Raw genomic sequence first — 24,532 nt, forward strand, 5'->3', positions numbered from 1 at the left:
TTTAGAATCATGAAAGAAAAATAAACTATTTCCTCCCAGTAGACCCATGAAAGCAAACCCTAGCCTATTTCAGATCACTATGGACCTGCTATTTTAAGATAAAAGTTTTTGGATATTTTCCCTTAAAGATGGAGATTCGCTGTCAGAGTTGGAGCCACCGAGTCCAGTCGAGTACCAGCCGCCATCATAGCCTTTCATCTAACGAAGCAGTAGCGCATGATGATGGCTTTGGTCCCTGCTCACTGTCAAACTGCCACCTTGCTCTGTGGGGCACTGTGGGACTTGGTGAGGAAAGCAGTTCAATCGGTGACATGAGAGAAGACTGGCCTGGTCCCCATTTCTGGACATCTCTAGTTTCTTCCAGCAGCATCAAAACCACTTCTCAAACTGGGCGCTGGTGGCTCACACCTATAATCCCAGCTCCTCAGGGAGGCTCAGATCTGAGGTCCATAGTTCGGGGATCACCAGTCATGCAAAGTGTGTGAGACTCTTATCTTCAATTAGCCAGCAAAAAAAAAAAATCAGATGGCCCAAGTGGTAGGGCACCAGCCTTGAGCAAAAATAATAAGCCAGAGTGCAAGGTCCTAAGTTCAAGCCCCAGGACTGGGACCCTTCTCCTCCTCTCTAAAGTATATCCTATTACTCCTCGCTGTCCAGGTTCAATGCGGGAAGGTCAGCCTCTATTTCCCCAACACTTTGTGTGACTCAAACAAGGGCTGGGCAGTGCTGGGCTGTCTAGAAAGCCAGCCGTGCTGCAGGGCGGTCTGGCCGCTCTGGGTTGCTCTGAGGGACATGCACAGCAGTGCCAAAATCAATCCCAGGGGAGCACCATTGTGGACCCTTGCAGAGAAGACCAGAGATCCAAAGATAGTCCTCAGGGCACCAATGAATGAAGGAAATAGGAATGTGTGCCCGAATCAGGCGCCTCTGTCGCTGTCTGCCTTGTCCTGCTCTGTGGACAGGCTCCACCTATCCACTCTGGAGTGGGGAAGGAGGAGGAGGAAGAGGAAGAGGGGGGGATGGGGGACAGGAAGTCAAGCCCACCTTACAAAGCAGGCTCCCCTGGGAGGTGGGATGCGAGAACACGCAGGATCCTAGCAGACAGGGAGCTTTGCCATGTCTTCTGGGGTTTGGGGCGTGGGAGGGGGGCACACGCTGAACCAGAGCATGAGGGAAGAATCTTAGTAGACAGGAACGGGGTGGGGGGACCTCAGGGTGCTCTGAGATCACGTGGGGTGTGGAGCCCAATGGGAGGCTGTTGCTGGGGAGAGAATGGTGACTTCCACCACAGTGACCCTCTGAGAGGAGAGCAGAGCGACTCAGCCTCTGGGTTTCCCATAGCAACTCCCCCCCCTTCGCCCCCCCCCCTGCCCAGGCCTGGCAACTCCGAGCTGTCCTTGCTTTTCTAGCAGTCACCTCCCCCCTGCTCCCCGGTGCTGCTATGTCATTACTAGCTGACTGGTATTAATTAAAGCTTCTCTCTGAGTGGTGGCGAGGATCCTGTGGGTGGGAAACTGAAGCCCCCCTGCCCCCAATCAGGGGCCTGATCATGAAGTGGCAGAAAAAAGGATGGAAGGCCTGTCCCTTCCTGGCCTAGGCGCCCAGGACTGGGTCTAGAAAAAGGAAGGAGATGAGAAATAAGCAGCAATCAGCCTCCAGTGTGGAAAGGGGCACAGATACAAGAGCTTATCTGGAGGGAAGCATAAGAAAGCCATGCATCTGTGTCGTAGAATGGCAAGCTACAATGATCCCAACATAAGAACCAGAGAAAACCAAGAGGCAGCTATCCAGCGAAGCCTGTAGAATTCATTTCCCAAGCTTCAGCCAATGCCATGCCATCCACGCAACTCCTGCCACACCCACAGAGCTGGAGAGACGCTGCATAGAGGTGATTTTTATTTTCCACATAACCTTATGACAAGAATGAGCTTATTAGGCTAGGCACCACTGGCTCACACCTGTAATCCTAGGCTGAGATTGGAGGATTTGGTTCAAAGCCAGCCCAGGCAGGAAAGTCTGTGAGACTCTGATCTCCAGTTAACTACCAAAAAGTCTCAGGTAGAGCTGTGGCTCAAGTGGTAGAATTCTAGCCTTGAGTATAAACACTCAGGGACAGTACCTTTGCCCTGAGTTCAAGCCCCAGGCCTGGCGCACACGTGCGCGCGCACACACACACACACACACACACACACACACACACGAATTAGTTCATTAAGAATCAAAGATATATGGCTGTCCTAAATACGAATCTAGTTTCACCTTTCACAAAGAGAAATAGAAAAGAGAGGGGAGCAGAGGGGAGGGAAAGAGAGGGAGAAGGAGAAGGAAGGAGGGAGAGAAGGAAGGAGAGAAGGAGAAAGTTGAGTGGGGGAGTGAGGAGGGAAGGGTGAGAGAGCGAGAGGAAGAGAAACAGAATACCCCGCAGATGCGCATGCTGACAAGTCACAGTGGCCCTTGTGGGCTGGTAGATGGTGTATACCATCACCCTCTCTGGACAGAGGTACGTGGAGCCGTGAAGAGCTTTCCTGCCATATCCTGGGCCGCAGTTTGGCTAAGAGTTCCTTACCTTGTAGGGGTGGGGCTAACCACCAGGTCATAGTTTCTAGAACATTCTATATCATCAAAGTGGAGGGAGCTGAGCTCATTGGAAAGAGGATCAGGGAAGTCAGTGTCAGATCTGCAGAACACGAGACCCAACTCACCACTTCTTGGACTTCAGCCGGGGCGCTGGATTGCGGGGGATGAGGAAGAGGGCGCGCATGGGGTGCATGTCACACAGGGCTGCAAGACACCAACACAAGGCCAGCTCAGCCAGGGGGCCAGGCCACGCCAGGTCCATCCTGCTGTACTGACACTCCCGCCTACTGACTCCCTGGGTCAGAAGATCTAGAAGCTTCCATCTGGTATCTCATGAAACACCATACATACCTTTCAAACAGATATTAATATTTCTAAGCAATATATTTTCACTTCCTGTTTGAACAGAATAAGTGAAAGGTCCAACAGCCTGGCTTCTTGGTTGCAAATAATCATGTCATTCCAAGAAATCATTGGTCATTCAAATAATCCCAAGAGAGATGGTGATGTTGTTTTTAGTTATCAAAAGCCCTAAGACTTAAAATGAAAGGTATCTCCTAATGGAACTTGAACTCAGAACCTCACACTCAGCTTTTCCACTCAAGGCTGGCACTCTACTACTTGAGCCACAGCTCTCCTGGCTTTTTTGTTGGTTAACTGGAGATAAAGTGTCTCATGGTCTCTCTTGCTCGGGCCGGCTTTGAACTGTGATCCTCAGCCTTCTGAGTAGCAAGGGTAACAGGTGTGAACCACCAGTCCTTCTTATTTTTAAAATTGAGATAGTTATTAGTTTACATTTTAAACAGCTGGAAGTATTTTCTCTTTGTATCTAGATTGAGAATATCTGTTCTCTAATAGTTCTGTGGGTAGATTATTTTTAGTCCTGTCAACTACAAATCAAAATGATAGTATAGTTTCAGGTAAGTTACTTTCCTGATTCACAAACATCTATTACCATTGCAAATGAGGCAAATGTTGCCAAGAAACACTTGAAATCAATCATGACACACATAACCAACTCTAAATGGAGAAATAAAATGGACCATGATAACCTGAAGGTAAAAAGCCAGAAGTATAACAACCTGTCAGGTACCAGAAGGGCCCACTTGGTCTTTTTAGGCAACAAGATGGAATTAAACACACAAGCCATCACTGGGAAAACCTCCTGTCTGAAGGGAAAGAGGGAGGGAGCCAGACAGGCTGGGGAGAATCGTCAGGTGGCTCTGCAAATCTGAGCAGGGACTGCAGTAGGGAGGAGACAAGGTAGGTGGAGATGCCCCCAACTGTCTCCTAGTCCAGAGGGTGGTTTGCAAAATCTTGTCTTTTTCAGGAAACAAGATGGTGTCATTATTGTGCTTGCTCCTAGCAACCTGGGGCTTCCAGTCACTTAGACTTCGTGCGTGGAAGGCTGGGAGGCCTTTCTTCGGGCCACCACACAGTAACACGGACACTCTGCAGTGCTTCTAGACATTCTTTTTGTGCCAGTCCTGGGGCTTGAGCTCAGAGGCTGGGCACTGTCCTTGAGCTATTTTTGCCAGAGGCTAGCTAGCGCTCTACCACTTGAGCCACAGCTCCCATTTTGACCTTTTGCTGTTTAATTAGAGATAAGCCTCATGGACTTGTTGCTAGTGCTGACTTAGAACTATCCTCAGATCTCAGCCTCCTGAGTATCTGGGCTCATCGGTGAGCGCCACTGGCACAAAGACCCTGAAGTTCTTTAAGATCACTGGAGTCATGGCCGCTCTGCTTTGGACAGAAGCAGGGCAATCTAACATTCTAAACCTCAGTATTTTATGGAGAGGAATAACCCTGAGTAGAAGTGTTTGCCTAACTCGTTTACTGCAAATCGGCTTTGAAGTTTTGTGCAGTGGAGTTGAGAGTCTTTGAGGGTTGCTTAGGCAAAGGGTCATTCAAGAACTCTATACATTACATTTGTAACACAAACAAGATTCTCTGGTTTGCCTTTAAAAAAAAAAGATTCTCAAACGCTTTTGAGATGAATGGATTCCTGGTTGCTTCCTCAATCTGCCAGCTCGGACCCCTACCAGGCTCCGTGGAGCAGAAGTAAAGCAACTGCACCTTCTGTCCAGAAGCCCGCAGGACCGGATGGGCCACATAGCACACCCGAGGGAGGGAGGTACTTACGGGGGGCGCCCTCTGCCATCTCGATGGCCGTGATCCCCAGCGACCACAAGTCACTCTGCAAAACAACAAGGCACAGATACACGCCCAGTGTCAGTCAGCGAATAAACAACTTGGTTGCACCTGGCAGCTGCCTAAGAAGAGCTGGTGGGAAAATCCTCCCGTGGTCTGCAGACACACCTCTGCTCCCACCAAGCTCAAAAGAGCAGGGGCATGTTCACTTTTCATTGATGAGATAGATACCTTCCTCCCGCCTGACAGACAAGGGAGGTTTTTTAAGAATGTATGAAAAATAGAAACAAAGGTAAACACATTAATTGGCCCCTGAAATTTATCCATCCCTTAACCCATATGGCATTATTGCTATTTGATGGTTTTAACACTTGTATTTCATTATTTTTTTTCTTTTTTTTGGTCGGTCATGGAGCTTGAACTCTGGGCCTGGGCGCTGTTCCTTAGCTCTTCAGCTCAAGGTAAGTGCTCCACCACTTAAGCCACAGCACCACTTCTGGTTTCTTGGTGGTTAATTAGAGATGAGAGCCTCACAGACTTTTCTGCTCAGGCTGGCTTTGAACCGTGATCTTCAGATCTCAGCCTCCTAAGTAGCGAGGATTACAGGTGTGAGCTACAAGCTTAACACTTGTATTAAGCTGTAATAATAATCTGAATATGACACACACTACATATTATAAAAATGCAATGTTAGGGGCTGGGAAGGTGGCTCAGTGGTAGAGCGCTTGCCTTGCATGCCTGAGGCCCTGGGTTCGATTCCTCAGCACCACATAAGCAAAAAGAAAAAAAAGCCAGAAGTGGCACTGTGGCTCAAGTGGTAGAGCGCTAGCCTTGAGCTCAAGAGCTGAGGGACAGTGCCCAGGACCAGAGTTCAGGCCCTATGACCGGACCCCCCCTCCCCAAAAAAAGCAATGTTATACACCAGGTCTGTCAAGTGTACCATTTGGTAAGATATACACCCATGTATACACCCACAAATCTATCACCACAGTCGATGGTAAACATACCTATCACCCACAGAACACCCTCTTGTTTTCTTGCAGACTCTCCTTGCCTTCCAGTCTCCAGCCCCACTCTCCTGTCCCTTAGGCAACCACTGGTTTACTATCTGTCACTATGGACTAGTCTGCACCTTCCAAAACTTTACATGAAAGGAATCATACAATATAAGGCCTTCTGTATGCAGTTGGTTTCATTTAATGTTTCCCAGGCTCCTCCTAGTTGTAGTCTGGATCATACTTCACTCCTTTTTAATTGCTTAGTAGTATTTCACTGCATGGACATACCACATAGTTGCATTGGGCATTTGTTTATAGACAGATGGATGATCTCCAGTTTGGACGCTTACACATAAAGCAGATGTGAACACTGGTGTGTAAGCCTTTGGGTGCATGCTTGTATTTCTTTTGAATAAATACCTAGGAGTAGAACAGCTGGACCTTATATGCACTTGTTTTAAGTTATAAAACCATCAACCTCATATGGTTGAGCTAATAGGATAGGGACCGGGAGATGGTGGTTAGTGTGGCTCCAGTGCTTGGAACAAAGCCGGGAACACCCATAGGAGAGCAAGGATGGATCTGTGGAACACACTAGCTAGGATGTCTGGCCTCTTGCTTTAAGTGCATCCTACTTTGGATCAGGTGGCCCGGCACAGGGGTGAGGGAGAGCTAGCAGGAAGGTCCCGCCCACCCACTGCAGATTGGCTCAGGAGCAGGATCAGCCCCTTGTCGCTGGTTGGCTCTGGAGCAGGGACAGCTCTGCCCACCTGTCACAGGTTGGCTTAGGAGCAAAGAGGAGCCTGGTGCCTGGGGTTTACCTACAGTTGCTCAGTTCTAGTGGCTGTGGGTGGCGCTAGGCTGGAAGCTGTGGAAACGGGCTGCAATGATGACAACACCCCAAGACCAGCAGGCCCTGTGGCTCTGCCAGCCTTTCCCCCAGCGTCCCTGTTAATGGAGTTTCTCGGTAGTAGAGAAAGAAGTAGAAGCATGCAGGTGCCACAGGCCAGCGCTGTGCCTCTGACTGTCACAGCAGAGGCAAATTGAAATAGCCTTTAAAGGCTCTGGAAGCTGGAAGCTGGCTCCACAGTCTGCCTACTTGAAAGGAAATGTTGGCCGTGGGATGAGAAGGGCTCCAGGCTGGGCCATGAAGAAAATGTGGGGAAGAGCCTGGCACATGCTCTTTGTGCCTGTTTTCCCTCCGCCTGCAGCTCTGCCCCAGGGGTGTGCATCTGACATCCGGGCCACAGTGCTCCAATCCTGAATTCTCAGGGTCACAACAGCTTCCCCCAGCCCTGCCAGCCCCCTCCACAACTCCTATGCCACGCCAGGTCCTCTCACGAATGATCTATGTCTGCCATGCTGTATTTTACTCATCACTAATTCATTATTCCTTGTGTCTCTTGTATCCTGTGTCTCCAACACACATGGAGACATGCCCACATTCACATCTGTATACAGCAACATATACATGCACACGGGTGCACACATGTGCCCACGTACATCCAAAACTGTGTAGGCTGGGCATGCAGGGCACCCAGGAACGGCCTTGATGAGCTTATTTCAGCCTTTGGATACATTCGTGAGGCCTGAAGACGGATCAGAACTTCACTAGGCAGGAAAATGCCTCTCATCACAGGAGTGGAGAAAAGGAGGCAAAGGATTATGACAGGAGCATACCAGGGAGAGGTGAGTTTCTTCGTGGACATAATAGGACTCACCTGGGCCAGAGCTGGCTAATTCACTATCCCAAACAGGCTGTGTAACCTGGCCTGTGGCATGATTAATAAGGCCAGTCCTTGTGTGCACTGCAAGCAGAACAAAGAGAAATTCAAGGACCCGGGGCAAAGCTTCTGGCTGGGGATGGCTGGCACAGAGCGACTTGAACAGAAACATGAAAGAAGTCCTTCTGGCCTGGGCTGCCCAGCGTAGTGAAGAAACACACAATTAGATGGCCAAATCAGCCACATGAGGAGAGAGGAAGCATGGGAAAAACCACAGAGGCTACTACTGGGCAGACAAACTGTGTGCTGCCACTGGCTCCCCTAAGGTTTACCTGTTAGCTCTCACACAATGGGCCTCGTGAGCAGGGGCCATGCCACCAACAGCCCATTCTTTCAGCTGCCAGTGAAGACAATGCTGATCACATAGGGTTGGACAGAATTTCATAAAATAACATAAACCACACTGGACCTTACACAGTGTGGTACGTATAGCAGATAGTTAACAAATAAGGGGGCAGGCAGACCTCTGGGGACTTTATGCCTGGCATCTGGCCAGCACACCTGGGTCAGGTAGGGTGAGGTAGGCCAGCTCTAGAGCTCAGTGGTAGAAAGCAAGCAGAAAGAGGAAGCTGAGGGGAAACAGACAGGAAATGACTAATCTTCCTTTGTCTCCCAGTCTTGGAGTGTCCTCTGTCGCCCTCTAGTGATCACAAGTGAGATGGACAAGAAGAAGTGTGTATGGGGGCTGGGGAAGGAGGGTGGACTGTCAGGCTAGGAGAGCTAGCCAACCAGGACTTAATCATGGGCATAGCTGGCAGAGTGGATTCTGCCCAGTTTCCCAGGCCTGACAACAGCCTTCACTGGGGAATTTGGCTGTACTGAGTTGATTCTTTTTGAGCTATTCCAGTTGGCAAAAATAGATGTATGGGGTTCCTATGGCCAGCATCTGAGTCTAGTGGTTGAAGATTACAGAGAAGAGAAGCAGATTCTGGCTTACCAGAACAAAGATAATTCAAGCTGAGGAACAGCTTCAAGAGGAAGCGCATGTAAGTGTTTGGGTTTTGTGGGGTTTTTTTTGTTATTGTTGTTATTTTGTTTTTGTTTTTTTGTGTTGGTCCTTGGGCTTGAACTCAGGGCCTGTGCTATACCTGAGCTTTTATGATCAAGGCTAGTGCTCTACTACTTGAGCCAAAGATTCACCTCACTTCTGGATTTTTGGTGGTTAACTGGAGAGAAGGGTCTTACAGACTTTCCTGCCTAGGCTGGCTTCGAACTGCAGTCCCCCGGCCCCCAGTAGCTAGGATTACAGGTGTAAAGCCTCCCTGCACTCTGCTTAGGGTTTTTTGTTTGTTTTTGTAAAGGTCAGAAATGGCCCCCTGTAGCAGAGCTTTCCTATGAAACACAAATACCACATATGCTTTGTGATTGACTCTAGAAAATATGTATGTTTGCTCACTCTATTCTAACCTTGTGCTAGACAATTCATTCACATTTGACAGGGGTTTAGGAAGGTTAAAAATAGGAGGCAGAGTCTACCTTTCAAACTAATCTGGTATGATTTGAGAAAACTTTACTTCATTTTGCTACTATATTATATACAAGCAGATAAGGTGAGCTCAGAGTCAACAGCTCTGAGCTGATGGAGCTAGCCCAGCCCCATCTCACACATCAAACTGAAGAAACAGTCCTGTCCTTATACATTTGTTCCTTGGCCAGGGGGAAACCCTTTCTGCTAGGATTGGTCTGCAGGGAGTGCTGGGTGCCCCATATTCATGGAGCCATGGGGCTAGGCTCCCTGACTGTCCATGTTGGTATCTCATGGTGACACTCATATAGTGTAGGCATCATCTGTCTTTTGAGCAAATAGGAAGGATTCATTTTAGATCTCAATAGACAAAGGCCAGGGGGCTGGGAAGGTAGCTCAGTGGTAGAGCGCTTGCCTTGCATGCCTGAGGCCCTAGGTTCGATTCCTCAGCACCACAAAAGCAAAAAGAAAAAAAGCCCGAAGTGGTGCTGTGGCTCAAGTGGTAGAGCACTAGCCTTGAGCTGAAGAGCTGAGGGACAGTGCCCAGGCCCAGAGTTCAGGCCCCATGACTGGACCCCCCCCCAAAATACACAAAGGCCAGAATTGTTTGCAAGCATCAACACCCCATTCCATAGTTTGACTATTGTTCTGGCGGGGGGCACCTGGCTCTGAGGGGACTTTCCCACTTTGTCCCATGCTGAGCCTCTTGCTCAAAGGAGCTACTTGCATCTTGCCTGAATTAACCCGGTGACAGAGGAGAGTTCACAGAACCCATTATCTTCCCCAGCCTTCAGGAGCCTCCTCTGCCTACAAACGGCCCCCAGCACCTGGTGACAAATCCCAGAGCAGAGGGCAGGTGGATGACACACAAGCTCAGCACTGATCAGGCCTGAAGGCAGGAAGCTGGCAGCCGAGGGAGAAGCTGAGCCACTCCAGCTTCTCAAGCTGGGCAGGTTTAACACAGGGGCAGGGCCCACTGGCTGGCAAAAGCCACTGAGACACGACAGAGAGATTAGGAATATGAATGCTAAGTTCAACATCCACAGGACCAGCTGTCCAACTCAGATAAACACGCTTGGTCTTTATCCATTGTGTGTGTGTGTGTGTGTGTGTGTGTGTGTGTGTGCGCGCGCGCTCACGTGAACGTGCATAGTACGACCAAGGACAATGCTATAGATTGTTTTGGTCCTTAACACTTGGGTTGTATCTTGGGGTTTGTTTAAATCCAGGACCTGCACTCTCTCATTGTTTTCGTAGCTGTGTAATAGTCCACTGGATGGATGTTCTTCTTGTCTTTCATCAAATCTAGTCTTACGAATGGACCTTTTGGCCACAGAGAACTTTCTTTAGTTGGTGAGTCTGTTAAGGCAGCAAATACATAGGGCCTGTCAGATTTCATCCAACTGAAATGCACTCAAGGGAAGTGTTAAAAATAATGGTTTAAACAGCCTAAGAATGGTGATCAGTTCTATTAATTTCAGATCGCTTGAATGCTTATTATTAAACAGGAAAGCATACTTATCAGGGAAATGAAATCTTTCCTCTCACTTGAAATGTTTTGACGGAATTTCTGAAAACAATAAAGGAAGGGCCCGCAGGGAAAGGCCACACACCAGGCAGACTGGAGCTGGCCTCTTCCTCCTTAGGAAGGGCCTGATTTTAGCTAGTTCCTTCCAGAGCCAGCAGGACACAGACCCACGCTGCAGGGAGAAGCATTAGCTTTTCACACTTGTTAATTTCCTACACTGCCCCTAGGACACTGACTTTTAGTTACCTTACCAAAAAGCTGACAGAGGCTTTCAAAGACATCAACATCAAATAGCAACTTTTCAATCAGTGATCATCAATCAATAAATAATAAATCACTGAACCAAAGGAAATGATATTCTCCTGTGTTACATTTTGTCTTTGTTTTAAAGCAAGAGCCTTCACTGTAAAAAGTTGAAGAAAATCCAGTGATCTTTGAATCTTCCTCTCCCCTACTTCCCCCCCCCCAAAAAAAAAAGCATGGTATCTGGCTTAGCTGTTAACTTTAGCTGCTGAGGTTGGGGGACCTCACTGGGTCAAATGGACTATCACACATACAGGACCAAAGCCTGGAGCTTTGTGGGCTCTCAAATGAACTCTCAACTTGGACATTGCTTATACAGAGCTAGGCTAATTCCTCTCATCCACACTGGGTATTCAATAATACATACTGGGTGAATGAATAAACTTTTCTCAAATTCAACTTATTGTTAAGCTGTCTCCTGGTGGCAGACTACATTTCTAAGAACACTGAGCAGAAAAAAAAAAAGATATGATGCCAAGGAAAACACAGGAAGATTAGTATTTAAAGATCAGTGTCTTCTCTGGCCCATAGTAAAATGGGAAGTGGCTGAAATAAATCTTCAAAGACTCACCCAGACCTTCCTTTCTGCCTGGTCATGTTTCTCCTTTTATCAATGGTAGGAGACCAGTGAAACTCATTTCCTGCCATGCCTTTATCTTCTTCTTGAGAACCTAAACTCCTGATAAACTACTTCTCACTAAAAACTGACTGATACAGCTCAACTTATTTTATTCTCTCCATCAGGATTCTGTGTGTGTGTGTGTGTGTATGTGCTAGTATTGGCACTTGAACACATATTCAACTTTTTCACTCATGCCCAGGATTCTACTACTTGAGCTAGCCTCCCCCCCCCCGCCCATTTCCAGCTTTTTAGTGGTTAACTGGAGATAAAAGAGTCTCAAAGGTTTATCTGCTCTTGTTGGCTTTGAGTTGAGATCCTCAGATCTCTGTGTGTGATTACGGGCATGAGCTCCCAGCATCCAGCTCCATCAGGATGCTTTTGAAGACACAGAGATGAAACTTTATTTTCTTTAATGTCTTAGGATATACTTAAGATCAATGGAAGCTTCCAGAATCTCTGAAATTACACCATTAGTGCAGCATACCCTATGGTCACTCACATACAGGCTTTGTCTACATCTAGATTTACCCGTTGATATTACAAATTTTACACTGATTTCTAATTCTATTACTTATCTATGAGTAAAGAAAGAGAAACGAGGTATCAGTGTATTTCAAGCTTTGGCTGGGCCAGGAGGAGACCTGTTCTAATTCTTCTCCTGAGATTCAGTCAGTCCTAGGATTTACCCTATGCCACAGAAGCAGCGTCATACACAAAATGTATATATATAGTGTATAATGTATAAATAACCCTTCAAGGATTTAGCTGGTAATGGAAGTCTAAAACACTCTTATTCTTCACAGAATGTTATGAACTGATTTAACATATCTGTGCCAACATGAAACTGAGTCAGGGCTGCTTAGACAGAGCTCCAGTGTGAAGAATTGCTTGTTGTCAGCTACAGGACACGTATCTAGCCTGGGATACATATTTCATAGAGGCTCCTCTGAAGGGATTTGCAAATGGAATTATGCAAATGTGCTGGTCATTAGCAGTTTCAATAAATGACATTTATTTTGGCAGGAGATTAATTTTTAACTTGGCAGCTGTTTTCAGACAGATTGTTGTCATGAACTAACTTTGAAGGCAAGGAGGAAATTGCCAGGAGATTATTAATGTTTTCAGACCTTCAACTTCGCCTTTCTCCAAAGAGGCAAAATAATTTTGTCAATGCCCTGAGACCCTGTGTGCCACCATCACTGTGAGTTTGCCTGTTTGAGACCTGAGTTCAGTAATAACCCCAAATGTGAAGAACTACGTATCTTAAAGAGCAGTTCTGCAAACTGCTGACTTATCGAGAAGCCCATTGAAAGGCCAGGTAATCTACTGGGAAGAGATCTTAATAGCCAGCTCTGAGGAGATCTTGTCTTCTATAAAATGGGGGTATTTAGAAATGATCACTGGTCATTTGGGGGGAAAGTTTGTACCTCTGAAACCAAGTGCAGGAAGTATCAAGTTCTGAGTGTCTCTCTGCCTACTGCATAGTTCTACCTAGCTCTCATGTCTCCAATCTGGTTTCTTAGCTGCATTAATGAAAAAGTAATGTCACTGTAGCTGTTATCACTCCTGGGTATGTTTGATTATTGGCTAGGGGGAGAAAAAGAGAAGGTGCTATTGATGAAGTCTATTGAATCCTGCTTAGAATTTACTAACAGATTTCCAGTGTGCAATACAAAATAATGAAATGTCATGCCATGCTTCCTATTTAAGACTCTCTCAAAAAAGTAGCCCCAAATCATTATACTGAGAGCAGATAAAACACTGTAAGTCAGATTATTCTCCATGAGAGGAAGAGAACCCAAGACAACAAATGCATATCTTGGTTTCTTTTAACTTAAGAAGCTAACAGAATGGATACCTTGGGGGAATGGAGGAATGGGTAAAAGTTGATCAATGTATACTAAGTTTAGTTAGATAGGAACAAGAAATTCTGTATATGGTAAGGTGACATATTCCTATAAATCTACAAGTAAACCCAATGGATAGGAAAAGGCAAATAATTACTCTTGGACATGATTATTTAAACAGCAATCTGAACATTCACACAGTGAGAATGAAGGAGGATATTTTTAGGACAGGAATGAAAGGGCTCAATAGCTATGTGCATAAGATCATATAAAATGATGCTTATCAAAATGAACTCTAAGAAATGGAAGAGGTGTTTTTTTTTGGGGGGGGGATCAGTCATGGGGCTTGAACTCTGGGCTTGGGTGCTATCCCTCAGCTCTTCAGCTCAAGGTAAGCACTCTACTGCTTGAACCACAGCATCACTTCCAGTTTTCTAGTGGTTTATTGGAGATAAGAGTCTCATGGAGTTTCCTGCCCGGGCTGGCTTTGAACCGTGATTCTCAGATCTCAGCCTCCTGAGTAGCTAGGATTATAGGCGTGAGCCACTAGTGCCCAGCTGTGGAAGAGTTTTTTAATGATAAGGTTTGTGGTTCTTTTTTCCTCCTCTCCCTTGCCCTCTCCACCTCTTTCTTCCCCCTCTCCTCCTCCTCCTTCTTCTCTAGTTTATTCCCTCTGTCCTTGTTTTTGATTTCTATACCCTTTGTCTTGTATATAAGTTTATCTGATTTGGGGAGGGGAAGGGAAAGGGGAAGCACAGAAATAGTGGGACAAAGGGTGAGTCAGTGCAGCAATGATACCCACTAGACACTATTTCGGAAAATGAACTATGCAACTTGGTGGGGAGGGAAGTCGGGAAGGGAAAAACTGGAAGAGAATAAGGGAGGAAGGAAATGTACTCATTACTTGATTCATGTAACTGTAACCCCTCTGTATATCACCTTTACAATAAAATTTTTTAAAAAGAATTTTCATCTTAAAGGATAAATGGCCAGATGTCAATGGCTCACACCTGTAATCCTAGCAAGTAAGAAGGCTGAGATCTGAGGATTGTGTGTTGCAGCTGGCTCAGACAAGGAAGTCCATGAGACTTTTTATCTCCAATTAAGTGCCAAAAACTCTACAGTAGAGCTGTGGCTCAAGTGGTAGAATGCTAGCCTTGAGCAAAAAAGCTCTGGGACAGTGGCCACGCCCTAATTTCAGGCCCTAGGACCAATACACACACACACACAGACACACACACACACACACACACAACACACAATCAAAATAAGTGAAGAAACAATTATTTTTAACCTGATTTAAGCATTATGCAATGTTTACATGTCTCAAAACATTACATGATACCCTGTTACACCATTTCTGTGTTTTTAATCTATCAACTAAAAAAATAAACCAACTAAATAAGTAGATGAATAAGGAAAACAATGGACACACATACACACACACACACACATATGATTGGGAGGTATGGATCAAATGGTAGATCATCTGCCTAGCAAGGTCATGAGTTCAATTCTCATGACCACCAAAATAAATCAAAAGAAAAAATATAAAAATATATACTTTACCAAAAATCTAAAATCTGACTTCCGTTTTATGACTAAGAAGCAAGGGCAAATTCAAAAGAATAGAGAAAATGATTTACACATCTTTTTTTGTAAATGATCAATCAGATGGGTAAATTCATTAAGATGATTTCCACTTTGAACTGTATTACAACTTTAACTTCAAATACTATTCTTCAGTTCTCCCTTTTGGGTACCGTAAATCACAAAACCAAAAACATGTGAGAAATACCCATTGCCAAGACCCTAGAGGTAATGTTAGGCCTACTCTAACAACACAACGAGGGTGCCGTACTTTGAAATCATACGTGGCATCTGGGTTTTCATCACAGGCAATGACCTCTGGTGCCATCCAGTACGGGGTCCCGATGAAGGTGTTCCTCCTGCCCACTGTGCGGTCCAGCTGCGCACTCACGCCAAAGTCCACTAGGAAGAAAAAAAATGGAATGAAGTCGGTGATGATAAAAATGAATTTTTAAACACAGTACTATATATAGGAATTATCTATCTACCTGTCTGTCTGTCTGTCTGTCTATCTTGTACTTGTTAGAGGCAGATGGCCTCCTGCCTGTAATCCTATATACTCAAGAGGCTGAACTCTTGAGGATCAAGTTTCAAAGCCATCAAGGGTATTCAAACCTTATCTCCAAATAACCAACAAAGAGCAAGAAGTGGAAAAGGTGTGTCTCAAGTAGTTGAATACCAGTCTCTGGCAAAACAAACAAACAAACAACAATAACAATAACAACAACAAACCAAGATAGAGTTCAAGGAATTGAGTTCAAGTCCCAGTACCAGAGCATGGACTTGAACACACACACACACACACACACACACACACACACACAATGTATGTATGCATCTATCTATTGGTCTCCCTCAACTTTATATTAATGTATAATACATTATTATGTATTAATGATATTTATTTATGATACATACATATCTTACCATTATAACCAGTTTTTCAATGTGCATTGCTGTGGCATTAAATACCATGGCCACTATCTATCCCCAAATGACATTCTGCATCTCAGGTCTGACCACCAACCCCTGCCATTCTTCTCCTTTTCTGACTACTCATGCAGCGATTGTCTTCACTCGCTTACACAGTGTTCTCCAAGTTCTCCATGTGCTGCTGCGAGTCAGAATTTCTGCCTTCATTAGTGAAGAATAATCTTGCTCTGAATGTGTTTACTACATCTCATTCAGATTGTCATCTGTGGATTACGTTTGTTTAGCTTTTGCCTCCCCCCCCCCAGAACTGTGAATGTGTATTTTTAAACTATACGCATAAATGGATGAAGTATACCAATGAGAAAAGTATTGTATTTGGTTATACCAAGACTTGATAGGGACCAAAATAGGTGTACAATAAAAAGCAAGTTTGGTTGCTACAAAGGGTAGTAAGAAGGCAAGTGCTGGTGCCTCACACCTGTAAGCTTAGCTACTCAGGAGGCTGAGATCTAAAGATTGCAGTTCAAAACCAGACCAGGAAGGAAAATCCCTGAGACTCTTATCTGCAATTAACCACCAGAAAACCCAGAAGTGGTGTTATGGCTGGAAGTGGTAGAGCTCTAGCCTTGAGCAAAAGAGCTCAGAGACAACACCAGGCCCAGAGTTCAAGCCCCATGACTGACAAAAAAAGAAAAAAAAGAAAAAAGTAGTAATAAAGAGCTTAGGGCTGGAGTTGGACTGCCAAAGCTTAGGTCCTATTTTTGCCACTTACTCCTTTGTTCCCTTGCTCCCTAGGGCCAGGTCACTGACCTCTGCCCTTGGATGGATAGTCTGAGGGTACTAGAAGAGGACTGTATCCACAGGCGTGATCACACGTGCAATCTCTAAGTGGTGGTTACAGGACCTTGGGCAGACTCCCAGCATGCAGCAGTGGTGAGTGGCTATTTTGAAGATGGCTCCTCCATTCTGCACATACTAAGTGTCTATTTTGGTGGAGATAAGAGATAAGATGAAGCTTCATGCTTCATCTGGACCGCACCCGCCTGCAAGTGGACATGCCCCCAAAGGGGATTTCCCAACTGTAACTTTGGCAAACAGAAGAGGGGTAATCAGTATTTGATTATTCCGCATCTGTTTTGTACAGGTTCCCAAGGTAAAAATAAAATCAATGTAAATAACAAACTGGGAATATGGAAGGGATTGATGAGTCTAAATACACCTAACTAGGAATGTAAGAGACGATTTCAAGGACTGTTGCTTACCTTTACTTTTTTTTTTTTTTTTTGTATGTTTGTGCCAGTCCTGGAGCTTGAGCTCAATCTCTGAGGATATTTTGCTCAGGGCTAGTGCTTTACCACTTGAACCACTGCTTCACTTCTGGATTGTTTTTGAATTCAATTAAAGATAAAAGTCTCATGGACTTTCCTGCCCAGGCTGGCATTGAACTGTGATCCTCAGATCTCAGTCTCCTTAGTAGCTAAGATTACAGGCGGGAGCCAGAGTGCCCTATGCTAACTTAAACATTTACAAAATACTAATCATTTCTATACATTGCTTAAGGCACTGTGTTTAGTTGGATCACTTTATCAGTATACAATTCATTCCCCAATTCATTGTTTTAGAAAAAAAATTAAGAAGCAAGGAAAACATTTTCCTTTCTATTTTTTTAAGAGAAATGTCCTCCAAAGCCAGGTACCAGTGGCTCACGCCTGTAATCCTAGCTACTCAGGAGGTTAAGATCTGAGGATCAAGGTTCAAAGCCAGCCCAGGCAGGAAAGTCTGTGAAACTCTTATCTCTAATAAAAACCACCAGAAAACCAGACATAGCGCTGTAGCTCAAGTGGTAGAGTGCTAGCCTTGAGCTGAAGAGCTGAAGGACAGCGCCCAGGCCCAGAGTTCAAGCCCCAACACCAACCAAAAAAAAAAAAAAAAAGAGAAATGCCCTCCAGATCCACAAATTTACATTAATTTATTAATCATTTTTACATGTTAATTTACATCAATTTTGAAAAAAGAGTGACAAATAATGCTATGAATAGGCTGGCCTCTGTTCTTACCTAGTTTTACTTCTGCATTTTCGGTCAGCAAAACATTTTGCCCTTTAATATCTCGATGAATCACTTTGTGCTGGTGCAGGTGACTCAGGCCCTGCAGTGGAGAGATGGGAGTTAATAGAAACATAAGCCAAGACGCAATCGTACTATTTTGAGGTTTTAATGGTCTCCCATAATTCAACTCCCCCAGAGAGGCTTTCAGAATTATGCCCACATATTTGTCATGCTCACAGAGGCTAAACTAAACCATACGGAAGTGATGAACAGAAAATGAAATATGCAGGTATTCCTGGACAAGAAGCCATTAGTTGGTCCCAACAACTAAGTAGTCCTTTATGCTTTTTTCCTAAAATGTTAGGTTCTGTGTTAAACTATGTTAATATTTCTTGAGTTAGTGATGCATTAAGACTTGACAGATCAGTTCTATGTTTGGTTAAACAATTTTTTTGCCTATCTCAAGTTATAGAGGTATTATTCTCATATGAACTTTAGTTTTCATGACTTTGACATTCATATTTATTGGAATACAATTTTAATGTGGTAAAAGAGCAGGTATTAATGTTACATTCCCATATGAATAGATCAGTGGCCAGGACCAGGACCAATGTATGGACAAGAGCACCATTTTCCCATCCACAACATGATTGGCTTTGCAGTATGTCAGTTGTCCATTTGATGAGGGTCTCTTGATTCTTAGACTCTTGATTCTGCTCCATGATGTTCTGTTTTAATTACCTGAAATCTTATAACTGGGAATAGGAGCTTTCCATCTTTGTTCTTTTTCCTTAACATTTCTTTCTTTTTTCTTTTTCGTTGGTCCTGAGGCCTGAACTCTGGGCCTGGGCGCTGTCCCTCAGCTCTTCTGCTTAAGGCTAGCACTCTACCACTTGAGCCACAGTGCACCACTTCTGGCTTTTTCTGCTTATGTGGTGCTGAGGAATCGAACCCAAGGCCTCATACATGCAAGGCAAGCACTCTACCACTGACGACCTTCCCAGCCCCGTTTCTTTCTTCTTCTTTTCTTTTAAATTGGTCCTTAGCATTTTTTGGCTGCTCTGGGCCTTCCAATGTAATTCCTAAAAATTTTCTTTTGTCTAAGCCCAAACATACCTAGCAAAGACTTTGATTAACAGTTAAAAATATAAACAAAACTGAAGAGAAATAACACTGTCTAGGAGTGAGTATTCTAACATGCCAAATATCATCTACAGCCATTTACTAAGGTCTCTTTATCACTCAGTAATGTTTTATAGTTGCTAGAGAGCAGTCAGTCACATGTTCTGTGTATTTCTAAATGTTTAATTTGTATGCTATTGTCAATGCTTTCACATAAAACCTTCATTTTCTATTTCTGTCGTGTTTCATCTTGTTCACATTTGAAGATTAAGACTTCTTTTTATATCTTCTTTCTGTCTCCTTAGAATCCATCCATCCATCCATTCATTGCATGGACTATATAGCTGGTCTCTAAAAGCCAATGTTGGCCAGAGTAAAAATCAACTTTACTTTTTGTTTCCTTAAATTAAGATGGCAGAAGCTGTAAATAAATGATGATTGTCAGGCTGCTGGAAGAACGCTCAGAGGACACATAACAGCTTCCATATTCGTATCAAGAGAAAATTAAACTAGTCTGAATGAACTAGATGTACCTAGCTGCCCTCTTTTCCCTGTACTGAGCTCAGAAATGTGGTACCATGTGGCCGGAGTGTGAGATCTGTGGGCTGAACTGGGCAAACAGGCATCATTTTATACAGCTGTGTTGATTGATTTAAGTGATTAGGTCTCAAACATTTTTTTGAAAGGTAAAAGCAGGTAAACTAGCTTATCTGGGCAGAAATGACTATGGTTGTATAATCTACTTACACACACACACGTCATGCAGCAGGAAGGGATTACAGTATTAGTTATAATTTAAATAGATGCCTCCCATGGCCCACCAAAATATGTACTGAAACTACCCATTTCCTAAGTATGACATTATCTTTATGACTTCAAATCAGATTCTTAGCTGGAAACATCATTAAAAAAAATGAAGCATTTACTACAGGAAATCACCCCATGTTAGCCTTCCACATCAAATGTGCATACCAGCTATCCAGAAGGTTCCTAGCTCTGTGAGAGCAGAACCACGTGCCACCTACCACAGCCATGGTCCCTGTTAAGAATGAACCTTTAAGGAGATCTCACTTCATGGAAATGAGAGTATGAGGCCTAATGCCTCCCAGGACATCTGGGCTATGGGACAAGGGGAGGTAGACCATTCTCCCATGGACACCTACCCGTAGGATCTCCCTGCAGATGTACGCGATCCACTCTTCTTTCAGTGTGTTGCCTTTTGTGTTCTTGATCAGGTCAGTGACAGAGCCGGCGCCACAGAACTCCATCACCAGCTGGCAAAGGAAGACAAGGAGCCAAAATTATTATCTTCCCTTACAACCCTCACCAGTTGGCTTAAGCAAGCATGAAGTAGGTGGTTATTTGGGACTACCCTTCCTTCTGAGAAAATGTGATCATAAAACAATAGAGGAGGGCTGGGAAGGTGGCTTAGTAGTTGAGTGCTTGCCTTTCATACATGTGGCCCTGGGTTTGATTCTTCAGCACCACATAAACAGAAAAAGCCAGAAGTGATGCTGTGGCTCAAGAGGTAGAGCACTAGCCTTAAGCAGAAGAGCTGAGGTATAGTGCCCAGGCCCAGAGTTCAAGCCCCATGACTGACCAAAACAAAACCACAATAGAGGAAACATAAATGTTTGTCTTCATTTCTTGCCCAAGTGATAGGAAGGAAATTGAGTAAAACCTCCATATTCTAAAGTAAGTGTGTGTGTGTGTGTTGGCTCTGAGACTTGAATTCAGGATCTAGGTGCTCTCTCTGAGCTTCTTTTTACTCAAGGCTGGCGCTCTACCATTTGCAGCTTTTGTGGTAGTTTTGTTAAGAGAATCTCACAGACTTTCCTGAACAGGCTAGCTTCAAATTGTGATCCTCAGATCTCAGCCTCCTGAGTAGCTAACCCTCATAGGCGTGAGCCCCTGGCACCCAGCTCTAAGTATTTTGTTTTTAAATGGGGACAGGGAGTTGGTTCAGAGCCAGTTGAGAATCTCGATGTGTTTTTGTCCAGCATTTGAATTCATGTACCCACAAAAATAGAATCACTCTCATGTCGGAAGAATCGCTGTTCCTTAGGAAGTCCCAAGCTAGGACAACTGGCGTTCACGCTGATTATGTTATTGGTTTGTAAGTGGCACTGTAAGCTGTCAGAGTGGGGACTATCTGTTTTTAATTAACTTCAGCAAATGTTCCCGGGAGGTTGGACACATCAAATAAATTCAATAAACAATAAACTCTAATTTAGCACCTTTCGTCCAAAAAGCTCCAAGCACTCTATAAATAACACACTCATTATAGTACTCAGCAACTTTATAAAACAAGCAGAAAATAAATACTGCCCCCACCCCCTTTTGTAACTGCGAGGCAGAGGGTACAAGAGAAAAAACCAGTCTGTGTGTTTACATCCATCCCCTAGGCTTGGGAGAGTAAATGCATTGCATCCATCCTCCTCTCTCAATCTACAACCAAAGCCAGCTATTAGGTATGGACATTGCTTTTTGTGATTTGATGTCAAGAATTCAGGATAATTAGTAGTCAATCCATGACAAAGCAGAAGCATAACAGAATCGCATCGATGGCTTCGTTTATATTGATATTCTCTATCAGCATCACATTACTAGGTCCTAAAAGACATCTCCTTGGTGAAAAATCTCCAGGCAAAATTATGCTTTCTATGTCTAATAAAAACTCAGTGAAAATGCATGAAATGAGTTTCATGAGGTATTTTGTTTTGTGGTGCCAGTCCAACAGCTTGAATTCAGGGCCTGGGCACTGTTCCTGAGTCTTTTTAACTGAAGGCTAGTGTTTTACCACTTGAGCCACAGCTCCATCGCCAGCATTTTTGGTGGTTATTGGAGATAAGAGTCTTGCAGGCTTTCCTGCCTGGGCTGGCTTTAAATCAGATCCTCAGATCTCAGCTTCCCGAGTCACTCTGATTATAGGCATGAACTACCAGTGCCCGCTGTGAGAGGGTTTTGAATGGTTGCTCTGATTTGGCTTCTTCTGATTCCACAAAGGCTGGGTTTCTTATGAAACCCTACTATCTTCTCTGAAGAGGAAATGATTCTATAAAGCTTTTCTAGGAAGATTTCACAAGTGCTACAATGGGCTCCATTCTAACCAAATATAGTTGGAGATCTTCTGTATGTAATAGCCAAGAAGCTACTTCTGGCCACAAAGAACTCAGAAATCAACTTGAAGAGACTCTGAGCAGCCAGAGAGAAGATAATTTGATCACTGACAAGAATAATAACAATGCTGTCTATCTAAATATACATTAAATATGGTCATTAAATGCATGAATAAAGTGACCCTCAAGAACAAAGTTATTATCTTGAGAAGTGATAATAGAAAAGAATAAAAAAATCCCATCTTTTGTATGACCACTGTAACAATGGACAAGAAAACTACCAGGTGCCAGAGGCTCACAGCTCCTGGCACCTACCTGTAATCCTAGCTAAACTTGGTAGGCTGAGATATGACGATCGTGGTTTGAAGCAATCCTGGAAAGGAAAGTCTATGAGACTCTTATTTCCAATTAACTACCAAAAAGCTGAAAGTGGAACTTTGATTCAAGTGGTAGAGTACTAGCCATGAGCAACAATGCTCGGGAACAGTGCTCAGGCTCTGAGTTCAAGCCCCAGGACTGGCAGAATAATTAGCAAACAACCCATGACTGACTATAGAGACAGAACTAAAGGAGAGGCATAATAGAATCACATCGATGGTTTCATCCAAAATAAATATATAGATATACTAATATAAGCTGAAGGCATAGCTCAAGTGGTAGAGCACTTGCTTAGCAAGCATGAGGCCCTGAGTTCAGTCCCTAGTATTAAATAGATTTTTCATATGTGCACACAAATTGCAATGGGCACACTTATTTGGACACTTTTTAAACAGCTGTTAAAAATGTTGAGCCAATGACAAGATGAGAGACTTGGATCTCTTAGAATATTAAGAAAATATGGCTAGTATGATATGGTCCTGTGGTTATATAAAAAACTTCTCATCTTTTAGGTAATGCTCAACTCCTTTTAAGTATTAAAGGACACTAGTAAAAGTTTAAAAAGGACCAATCACAGAAAATGAAAGATACTTATATATCATATCTGTCCATGGTCTAGTATTCACAGTACATAAATGACTCCTACAATGTGACAACAAAAAAGTCCATTTTAAAAATGAGCAAAGAACTTAAACAGATATTCCCCTAAAAAAGACCCACAAATGGCTAACAATCATATGAAAAGATGTTGAACACATGAGTCATTAGGAAAATGAAATAAAAACCATAAGAAGTTGTCACTTTCTACCCACAAGCATGACTTTGATTCTTTAAAAATGTACAGAAATTGGAACCTTTTATATATTGTGGATGGCAACATAAAAATGCTCCAGTAACTGGCAAATAGTCTGAGCCTTCCTCAATAAATTAAACATAGATTCTTTATGGGGCCACTAATTCCATTTTTAGATTTAGAGCCAAGGAACTGACATAAGTTGCTCAAACAAAAACCTGGACAAGAATGTTCAAAGCTGCACTATTCACAACAGACAAGAATTGGAAACAAAATACAAAATGTCTATGAAATAAGGAATAGATTCTTTTTAAAGGTGTGGTAGATTCATACACACAGACATTATTTAGTCATGAAAAGGAGTGAAGTTCTGGTGTACCACACAACATGTCTGAATCAGGAGAACATTATGCTAAGTCAAAGAAGCCAGACAAAAGCTGTGAGCTTAAGAGTCCATTTATATGGAGTATCTAAAAATAGGGAGATTCCTAGAGACAGAAAGCTGATTAGTGGCTGCTAGAGATGGTGCCAAACTCCATATCCTTTACACAGTTTCTTGGGGTGAAGGAAAATTCTAGAACTACCCAGTGGTGATGGTTATAAAACTGACATGTGTATTTTACCAAGAGTTTAAAAAATATAAGATGTCTTTTACGGTAATGCTAGAAGGGATGGGGTGGATGAGCCCCCCCCGGGGGGGGGCGCCTGAGTGCTTATGAAACGGCTGTGTCTGTTTGCCCCTACTCTGGGGAGATCTCCTACAAGATGAAGTGAAGAAAACTCCATTCTAGTTGCATGCAGTTGGTGCATGCTGGTAATCCTAGCTACTCAGGAGGCTGAGATCTGAGGAGTGTGGTTCGAAACCAGCCTGGAAAGGTTGTGAGATTCTTCTCTCCAATTAACCACACACACACATAAACCCCAACAACAACAACCCCAGAAGTAGAGCTGTGGTTACTAGCCTTGAGCAAAAAGCTCAGAAACAGCATTCAAGCTCCAGGAGGGGAGGAGGGAGGGAAGGAAGGAGGGAGGGAAGCAAGGAAGGATGGAAGGGGGGAGGCAGAGAGGGAGGTAAGGAGGAAGGGAGGGAGGGGAGGGAGGAAGGGAGGAAAGGAAGGAAGGAGAGAGGGAAGCAAGGAAGGATGGAAGGGGGGAGGCAGAGAGGGAGGGAAGGGAAGGAAGGAGGGAAGAAGGAAAGGAAGGAAGGAAGGAAGGAAGGAAGGAAGGAAGGAAGATCCATTCTGTAGCAAGCCATGCTTTAATGCCAGCAG

General features: G+C 44.1%; 1 protein-coding gene across 1 annotated transcript in view; it reads right to left on the bottom strand.

Annotated features, from left to right (window-relative positions):
* The window catches only part of Tnik (TRAF2 and NCK interacting kinase), a 402,475-nt gene that overhangs the window by 107,847 nt on the left and 270,096 nt on the right, over nucleotides 1-24,532 (bottom strand). Inside the window, exons 5-9 of the mRNA XM_013016154.1 lie at nucleotides 20,135-20,245; nucleotides 17,859-17,949; nucleotides 15,140-15,270; nucleotides 4,723-4,777; nucleotides 2,703-2,781 (exon numbers count right to left, since the gene is read on the bottom strand). Coding sequence (XP_012871608.1) covers nucleotides 2,703-2,781; nucleotides 4,723-4,777; nucleotides 15,140-15,270; nucleotides 17,859-17,949; nucleotides 20,135-20,245 — 467 coding nt within the window. The remainder of the gene's footprint in view (nucleotides 1-2,702; nucleotides 2,782-4,722; nucleotides 4,778-15,139; nucleotides 15,271-17,858; nucleotides 17,950-20,134; nucleotides 20,246-24,532) is intronic.

Source organism: Dipodomys ordii, unplaced genomic scaffold (assembly GCF_000151885.1).
Source record: "Dipodomys ordii isolate 6190 unplaced genomic scaffold, Dord_2.0 Scaffold30, whole genome shotgun sequence".
NCBI lineage: Eukaryota > Metazoa > Chordata > Mammalia > Rodentia > Heteromyidae > Dipodomys > Dipodomys ordii.